General features: G+C 36.4%; 1 protein-coding gene across 2 annotated transcripts; it reads right to left on the minus strand.

The window, feature by feature from the left end:
* Positions 1–2912: 2912 nt before the first annotated feature.
* Positions 2913–5765, minus strand: LOC114273207 (transmembrane 9 superfamily member 11). 2 transcript variants are annotated; one of them, XM_028214979.2, is made up of 2 exons: positions 5540–5765; positions 2913–5270 (listed from the first exon to the last, which is right to left on the minus strand). In XM_028214979.2, exon 2 carries the CDS (start codon positions 5235–5237, stop codon positions 3267–3269), a length of 1971 nt encoding a protein of 656 aa, XP_028070780.2. In that variant the 5' UTR covers positions 5238–5270; positions 5540–5765; the 3' UTR covers positions 2913–3266. The 2 variants fall into 2 exon arrangements, with proteins under 2 accessions (XP_028070780.2, XP_082781272.1); XM_082925146.1 differs by having other exon boundaries at positions 2913–5387; positions 5540–5748.
* Between the last annotated feature and the right edge of the window lie 4199 nt (positions 5766–9964).

Raw genomic sequence — 9964 nt, forward strand, 5'->3', positions numbered from 1 at the left:
GAACACCAACAAATTAAATCAACACAGAAAGAAGAAAAAAAAAAAACCTATAAACAGATGTTTTCAGTTTATATTTACAAAAATTTTATAAATTGGTTTTTGTTTATTTTTTGTTTATTTTTAGAAAAACATAAACTACAAATGCGTTTGGTAATTGACAAAATGTTTAAAAATATAAAAGAGTGAGAAATGGCAAGTGGCGGCGGAAGACGGTGGTGGAAAGTGGTGACGGTGGATGGTGCGTAGCGAGTGGCGGTGGGTGGCGGGTGGTGGGTGGTAGCGAGTGGGTGGTGGTAGCTGGTGGTGGTGGCAGGTGGGTGGCGGATGGCGGGTGGTGGTGAGTGGTAGTGGTGGATAGGTGGCGGGTGATGGTGGGTGGGTGGTAGCAGGTGGGTGGTGGTGGGTAGGTGGGTGACGGTGGCGAGTGGTGGATGGTAGCGAGTGGGTGGCGGTGGCAGATGGTAGCGAGTGGGTGGTAGTGGCGGTGGTGGTGGGTGGTGGCAGGTGGGTGGCGGATGGCGGGTGGTGGCAAGTGGATGGCGGATGGCAGGTGGTGGCAGGTGGGTAACGGGTGGGTGGTGGGTGGTGGGTGGTGGTGGTGGTGGTGGCGAGTGGATGGCAGGTGGCAGGTGGGTGGTGGGTGGTGAGTGGCGGCGGGCGGTGGATGGTAGTGGCGAGTGGCAGGTGGTGGCGAGAGGTGGGTAGTGGTGGCGAGTGGGTGGCAAGTGGGTGGTGGCGGATGGGTGGTGGTGACGAAAGATGGTGGTGGAAAATGGTGGCGGGTGGTGGCTAGTGTTGGGTGGTAAAAAAAAAAAAAAAACTCAAAACTCAAAACGGAAACACATTTTTTGTGTTTTTATTTTTTGGCCAAATTTATAAACTGAGACCGTTGATTTATAAATCAAAAATTTTACCAAACAAATTTTTATTTGATTTTTTTTAATTTTTGTAAATATAAACAGAAAACTGAAAACGTAAGTGTTACCAAACGGCATCTTGGTGTGCGCATTCGGTATTGAATAAAGGAAAATTATGGTGTATTGTTTTGAAGTAAATGGCCCATAACAAGCCATATTATTATGTATACAAATTATGTATGAATTTTTTATTTCTATAATATTACTCTTGAATAAAAATAACACAATAAAACCGAACAAATTTGGGTTAATAACCAGAAAACAAAGTTATGTAATCCATCACTCCCAAAATATTAGCTTAGGAATCTAACTTTTTTTTATAACACAATTATTATACTTCAAAAATATTAACTTTTCAAAACTACCCTTTGACTTTTTTTTTTAAACATCAATTGTCATAATTATATTTTTTTGTGTATATTAATATTAATGAATTTAAAAAAATCACAAAATAAGAAATTTATGTTATTTTTGTCTTTTATTTTAAAAAATTAACTAATATGTTAGAACAATAAAAAAAATAAAATGAATGACTAATATTTTGGAACAGAAGAAATATAGATTAACAGAGAAAAAAAAAATTGTATATAAATAACACAGAATAACCAAACGATTAAAGAGTCGAAACGAACCGAAACCAAACGCCTGATTCAAACAGAGCATATCGGCATATTCAATTATAAACATTGGATTACAATGGCTTCCCTAAACGCCAATTTTTTGCCTTTTAACATCTTTTGAATTATATTTTTTATATATATATATATGTTTTCAAAAAAGTAAACGAAACAACTCGATATCTTTCTATACAAACAAAATTACACAGGAAATATATATATATATATATATCTTTGTTTCTTGAAAATAAAACTAGCCTGCATATAATCAAAGAAACACAGAAGCCAAAACTCAAAACAGTAACAAATTTAAAATCCATTCTACCACAGAATATGCAATAAAATTTGTCTTCACAAATTCATAATTTAGGGATTGTTTGGGGTAAACTAAATAAGTACACTTTTTGACTTTTTATGAAATATGGGTTGGATATGGGTTGATTTTGAAATGATGTGTAGAAAAGTGATGTGACTGAAATAAGATGATATGACTTAAATAAGATAGTGACTTTTTAACTTTTTTTGATCATGTCAAACCAAGTCTTAGGCCTCGTTTGGGAACAGGCTAATTTAGTAACTTTTTGGCTATTTGGCTAAAAAGGTAGGTAAAAAAAACTTGTATGTTTGGGATGACTTTTTGACTAATTACGAAAAGATGTGCAAAAAGTAGAGAGAAAAGAGAATCTTTGACTTTTTAGTATGGGTTGTTGACTTTTCGGCTAATTTAGTAACTTTTTGACTAATTAGCTAAAATAGCCTCTTGCCAAACGAGGCCTTAGTGTACAAAACCCACAAAAAAATCCGTCCTAGATGAACACATTATAATAAGAAATATCACTGAAAATAAATTTTTAATTTCGTAGAATCAAATTATTGTGAGTAAATATAAATATATTACTTATTAAAAATGAAAACCAAATTCGAATCAAAACCAATGTAGTCTTTAAGATTGGATTCAAAATAAAGTGAATGTTGACACAGACAAAACCAAATTAAAAATAAACTGTTTTACTCCTATGTCATTATTCTGATATTCTCAAAATTTAATGAAATGTTGAATTTCAATATAAGGTCATGAACTAAATACATAATGAATTTTATGTGATTTCCTGACTTCGCTTAATGGAAGTATCAAGTTCAATCATATTTGTTTGGAAATTTTCCAAAATAAAATGAACATTTTTATTGTTTTACAAGTCTTGCGTCAAGTCGCCCTTTTAGACAAATGATTAATATCATTGTTTCCTTTTCTTTTTTATTATTTTTTTAAACCATGGATTAAAATCATTGATGTTCACTGATGCAGATATTCCAGCTTCATGTACACATACAAACTCAATGAAAATATACCCAAAGAAAAGCAACTCAAGCGAAACTATAAATCCACAACCGATTGTAAATTCAAGAAAAGTTTAACATTTTCATAACAATACATTGGACCAAAACAGTGAAATACAAGTTGGAAAACCCACATCAAATCTATCATTAACCAAATACATCCTATCTGACAGAACTCAACTGCATTCAGGTATTATAAGCAATGATAACCACAACTAAAAAGAATTAAGCAAAACAAGACTCGGATTTAGTCTTATTACCTTAAACAAGTTTCCTAGCAAATAACAAAGACAAGTAACATATGCAGAGACAATTAGAAGTGTGTTCTTTCTCACATCTATGAGGACCTGCCTGACGCTCTTCCCACAACCATATCTTTGAGTTGGTCCAGTTTCTAATCCAGCTTCACTGAGGAGAACAGGTAATGCACAAACCAGAACGAAGAAAGGAAGCCAACTGTTCCAGTTGCAAGCATAATTGCCAAAACGATGAAAAGTGAATATCCCAAGTAAAGAGTCGCAGAAACGGGTCCGCTCAAGCTTTTAAGATCAAATACGAGATAGTTTATGGAGTATAGGAAGATGTATATGGCAACCGAACCAGAAGCAAAGAAGGACTTCCACCACCATTTCCAGTCCTCAACACAAATATGCATGTAGGTTAGAACAAGAGAAACCTCAGCACAAACAACCACTAGAAGGATCATGACAATGAAGAGAAATCCAAATACATAGTAAACACGACCCATCCAAATACTAGACATAATAAAGAAGAGCTCGATAAAAAGTGTTCCAAATGGAAGAGTACCAGCCCCAAGAACTAAAAGCCAAGATGGGTATTTTTGAGGTGGGATTTCCCGAGGGATTTGGTTGGTTCGTACAGGGTACTCGATATGAGGTGCCCTTGCCCCAAAGTACCCACCTACTAAGGTAAGGGGAACCGAGATGCAAAACCAGAGCAAAATGAGAATTACGAACAGAGACAACGGAATTGCCCCCGTGCTGTGACTACCCCACAATAAGAAATTCAAAGACGTTAGAATGAAGAAAGCAATACCAGGGAAGAAACATGCAGCCCTCCAAGAGACTGAAACCCATCCTTTTTTGTCACCACAGCCAATTGTCCTCCAAAGGCGAACAGCAACATAACCAGCTGCGATTCCAAGAATCAAGTAGAAGAATAGCATACCCGTAAGAAGTGTTCCACGAGAAGCAGGCGACATGAATCCAAGTGCGGCAAACAATATCGTAACAACAGCCATCCCAAGAATCTGGACCCCATTTCCAACCATTACGCATAAAAGTGAAGAATTGGTTGGAGCACGGAAAACATCACCCACAACAAGTTTCCACCCCGATAACTCCTCATTCATCTGGGCTTGAGCCTCCTTATCAAGCTCCTCATAACGGGTCAGATCACGCCTCACCGTCCTCAAGAAAATAACAAGGACAATACCAGCCAAGAAGGTAATTACCATAAGAGAGTTGAGAATTGAGAACCAGTGGACTTTCGCTCCTTCCATTTTCAAATATGCATCCCATCTTGATGGCCATTTGATATCACTCTCCACAAACGTGACTTCATAGGTGAAGGCAATAGACTCACCTTCGTTAATCACCATAGACACCATGCCAGGATCACACTTAATTGCAGATGGGTATTTATCGTATATATTCAATTTTTTCAAAGATTCAGCATTATGTTGGCAACTATAAGGGATCACCTCAAACCCAACCACCATGTAACCTGGAACCTGCAATCCAGGGTGACCTGTTGGGATCACCTCAGCAGCATCCCCAGTACCCATCACACCGGCCACATTAGTCTCCTCATACTTATGAACAAGAACCGTAAATTTCAAATGGTTAAACACATAATACGATTCCTCAACCTTAATTCCAATAGGATACCCAGTCCACCGCAGGAAAAAACCCTCTTTCTTGGTATACCGAATCGCAGGCAAATTGTCAAGAATCAAATTAACCTGATACATCTCATCAATCCTCCTTTTCATGATCTTAAACTCATCAGCTGATAACGGACTTGTTTTGCAGAGAAAGATCTCTGTCTCATTGGTGTTCATCTTAAATCGATACGGTGAATTCTCAATCCTATCGCCCATGAGGAGCTCACCGAGATTTTCAGCACTGTCCTTCACACCTTCCTCAGGCTTACAGAAGGGCAAACTGTAATAGCTAAAGGGCATCTCGGTATCAATTGAAGTCAGTGAATTCACTTTCACAGATAAGGTATTGCCGATACCATATTTGTGAGGGTAACTACCCGGGAGGTAAAACCCATGACCCAATTCAGCTATCAAGCAAACAAACAAGACCCAGATCTTGAATTCATCAAAGAACTCCATTTCAACTAGTATTTGGGTGATTTTGTGTCAGATCTGGAAGAACCCAGATCAGAAAACGAGTGGATAAAACAGAGATCAGTATATTTATCAAAAAAATAAATAAAACAGAGATCAGTACAGTTGACTAAGAAATTGAGTTTCAGCAAAGACCTAATGACAGAAACCCAAAATTCATAGGGTTTGTTAGATTCAGATCAGATCAAATTGCATATGCTCATCAGCGCATAGAAAATATAAGAGTACATAGAAAAGTGAAATTCTTGCATCAAGATTAAAGGTAACGAAACAAGGATCTAACTGACCTTTATTTACATATACTGAGAGATTGGAAGCATTGAGAGAAAAATCCCCGTGTATTGATGAGATATGTGCTGTAACGGCAACGCGAAGCTGTGCGAATCGAGAGAGAGAGAGAGATGCTGCCTAAGATGTTTTTTATATGGCAAAGTCGTCGGTGATGTCCAAGGATGCTTCTAAATGCACCGACTTAACTCTTTCACCCCGTTTATTTGACGGGTTAAGTTAAATGAGATTATTAATAATAGTATAGTTAGGAAAATAATTATTAACATGAGAATTATTAATAAATGAATTAAATAAAAATAAACTTATTTTAATAATAATATAAGAAATAATTAGTGATGAAATTATTAAATTATTTTATATAAAAAAAAATTATTTCTACATTAAAAAAAACTAAAATAAATATTAAAACAAACCGATATACTTAGTAAAAAAATTAAATTAAAAAATAAAAATTTTATATAAAACCGACTCAATCCACACACTATTTTCTTAATCTCATTCAAAACCCAACCAAGCTAATTCTCTTATTGAGGGAATTACTAGGCTCCTCTCACTATCAGGATGATTTGAGAAGTTGGTTAAAAGCGGACTTTTTAACTCTTTTTTTTTTTTTTGTCTTTGTTGTCCTTTTATGTGTAAAAAATATGAGAGGTGATATGACCAAAAATGGGTCAAAAGCTAAAAGTTAACTTTTAGCTAATTTCTCAAAATGCCTCAATCCCCTCTCCTAAATCATTACCAAACATGCTGTTAGTGAAATCTACAGCCATAACAATTCAATCCGGCCACCCACGCCGATAAACAAACATGACCTTTACTCTTAATATTTTATTTTATTTTTGTAAACTACACACTCCTTGAAATCTATCATTAATACAAATTCTCTCTCGGCATTTGAGAAATTATGTTACATCGAAATCTGAATACAATTTTTCCCTCATCAATCTTTTGGTAAGGGTTTGGATGGAAGATGTTCCGACATGCATCTACTTTATTGTCCTAATGAAAACATCATGTTCTTCGTAATTTGGCCTTTGAACCTGTTCCAATCTAAAAATAAAAAATCTCTTGTTAAATCAACTAATGAATTTTGATGACATCCAAATTAAAAATTCTCAAAATACCAATTTTAAATTTATTAACCAAATCCATTCTCATTTGTAAACCTAAAACGTAATAGAGAAATATAAAGAAATGGGTGAAGAAAATAGAAAAGTTAGGGATGAATTAGAAATGGATTGATTTATGGAGATAAGAAGGGTTTTTCAATACAAGAGAGGTTAGTGAAGCAAGGTGCTTGCAATAACCAATGGATCAGGAGAATGTAGAGAATCACGATAGTATTTGATGGATCTCTATTTTTTCTCAAGTAGCCAAGGTTTGTAGCCTTATAATTACGATATCTCTCTCTCTCTACCTATCTTACCTCCAGCAAGGATCCCACTGCTTCCAAATAATCATGTCCCCTTTCTTAAATCACTCACAACTATTGGATTATATGAAAATTCTAAGATGTGAGAATCTCAAGACATATTTAATGGTTATGAGTGATTTGGGACAGAGGACAGAATTATTTAAGAACAGAGGATCCTTGGGCTCTTACCTCGAACTTGAGTCTCTCACAATTACGATATCTACCTCTTTATTTTTCTCCTTCTCTAATTCACTATTTATTTTCCTATGTGAGTTTTTAATTCTTTGATCACAATAGGTTTGATGATAGTGGATTGCCTAATGATGTGCTGGAAAATTGTGGTGAATGACAACGGAGTAAGGGTTTCGTTGTGATTGAATGTTGTGATTTTGTAGTGAAACAACGGAAGTAGTTGATACCAACAGAACCTAAAGGAGGTTGATTGATGGCAACTAAGTAAGTAGGAATGGTGGAGTGGTGGCCAATGGTTATAAAACATTAACGCGATATTTAGTTGGGAGATTTAGAGAGGAATTTAGAAAGAAAAATAAAAAATGCAGTATTTACATTTCACCTAATTTTTCTCTTTCCCCTTTTAAATCCATCCTCAAATCTTCCCACCAAACGCAGCATAAGAATCGATTGTGCTCGGAGAGAAAAAGTTAGAGATAGAGTTAGATAGGAAGAAAATAGATAAGGGTAATGTAACAACCCTCACTTTATCCTAGTCATGCTCACGTGCATTGCATGATCTTTGTCTTGATTAAACTTGCATTTTTTTTTTTTTTTTTGCAGACCTTGATTTGTTTTGTTTAAGTGTTGCTTGCATGCTTTGTTTCTTGCTTGGTGTGTGTTAAGCCGAGGTTATCCTAAGCCTAGGTCATACCCTTGAACCTCTTATATCTAGGACCATCTTGGAACCACTTTGGTTGACCTCCACCATCGTCCTGGCATATTGGCCGAGATGTCATCATCTAGGCCGAGATGTCCTTACACCTAGTGATCTTGTTCTGGACCGGAATAACCTAGGCCGAGGTATGGCATATCTAGGCCAAGGTGTGGCACATTTGGACCATGTGTTATCCTTCATATCCGAGATCATTGAAACCCCTTTTTGCCGAAGCCGATGTTCTAACCCGAGATCCTCGCCTTACTAGAGTGCCCTTGCCACTTTGCTTGTTGTATGCACTTTGTCATGCTCTTATCTTGTCAGTCAGTCACCTTTTTGAGGAGAGCCAACTAGCCATTGCTACGTGTCCCAACAGAGAGTTAAGTCTGCTGGCAGTAGAGAAAACACATCATTTGTCATATCTTTGTCTTAGGAAGAGAGAGAAGCTCTAGGAAGAGAGGAAGAGGAGTTCTTGAGAGAGAAGTAGATTTCCAAGCTTGATCCTTAGAATCTAAACCGTTTGATCCGAGTGTTGAGGTTAGATTCTTGATTTACTCTTGTTATTCTTTATGTTGATCCGATCACATTGCATGATCTAGCATGATTCATAAGCCATGCATGGATTTAAATCTTGTTTTAGAAAGAGAAAATGATGTTCTTGTATTCTTGAAATAAAACCATGTTTTATCTGAAAGTTTGCATCAAGATCCATGTTTTGTGTTTGTTTTCATAAGATCTTCAAGTATGGATACCCAGGTCCATGTCTTCGAACTCATCTCATGAAATCTCAGATTTTGAATAAAGAAGTTATAATTTTAGCATTCATGTTCTTCATGTTCTTCAAAAAAATGCCCAGAATTTCCAGACTCCATTTCCCTGCATGTGGTCACCGGGACCATACCTCGGCCAAGAGGTGTGGGACCTCGGCCGAGACCTGGTTGGTACCCAGCATGTTTTCCCGAGATAAGAAACAGTGTTTTAACTCCCAACACATGTTTTTCCTTGTCTTGATTTAGTTTTGAAGGAAATGCCGAGAACATTTACACTCATGCAAACTTGTTTTAGGAATGCATTTCTATGTCCATTCTTGAGCATCTCTTCTTGTCTTCTTGAAGTGCATTCAATGGGATTTATTATGTGCTTGTAGGCCTTCGATCCTTGCTTGTAATCCCCACACCTAAAGAGCTATGTGAGTGGTATTTTTAATAAAGCTATGTTATAAAGTTTTGATAAAGCTTTGCTTTGCTTTGGAAAAGTATTTGATCAAGCATGAATGACTATCCCTAGTTTTATATCAAGTATTATATTTGTTTTGATGATATTCTTGAAAGTCCTTAGTGCTAGGGGACTATAATGCAACTAGTACCCTTGTTTTGAAAGTCCTTAGTGCTAAGGGACTATAATGCAACTAGCACCCTTGTTTGAAATATCTTTCTTGTCTTGCCACCAACGGTTTACCACGTGGGTTTGTTCGGAATCCCTTGTATTATATTGATGCTAGTAAGCATCCCTTGAAACTTTGAAAGACTTGATAGATGAACTTGTTCATCCCTTGATTTTGTACAAGTTACTATATGTATTGTTTTGATAAAGATCTCGGATATCATTCATTCAAACCTTTATTAATTATATCATTCACTAAGTATCCAAGCTCACCCTCTCCTTATATATATGTAGGTGACGAGCAAGAAGGCAGTGACACCTAGATGTGTTTTGCAAGATGTTTTTGAATTTCTATTTTGTGGCATCTTGAAGATTATGCTTCTTGGCTTTGTAATTCATTTCTTTTGTATATGTCGGTTTGAGAAGCCTTTTGATCAAGATGTATTATGTACTTATTTCATTGTAATCAAGTTGTAAGACCATGTTAAATTGTATGCCATTTCATTTAACTTATGCACAGCTCTTCTGGACTAATTACATTTAAATTTATTGCTTCCGCATATGTAAGCCCCATATGTATACTCTGATTTGTGTGAATCTTTGTAAGTTGGCCTTTGGTAACTTCGGATTACTGGCCATCACGGCACCATTCTACTAGGGGTGGAATGGGGTTGTGACAGGTAATATGTCAATTTTTTTTGGGTGTTAAAAGGAGATTAAGTCAATTCTGACAAT

Source organism: Camellia sinensis, chromosome 4 (assembly GCF_055761805.1).
Source record: "Camellia sinensis isolate YWXY chromosome 4, ASM5576180v1, whole genome shotgun sequence".
NCBI lineage: Eukaryota > Viridiplantae > Streptophyta > Magnoliopsida > Ericales > Theaceae > Camellia > Camellia sinensis.

What these genes read in the sequence shown, in the direction of transcription:
- LOC114273207 (XM_028214979.2), bottom strand. Translation starts at nt 5,237, where the DNA reads ATGGAGTTCTTTGATGAATTCAAGATCTGGGTCTTGTTTGTTTGCTTG.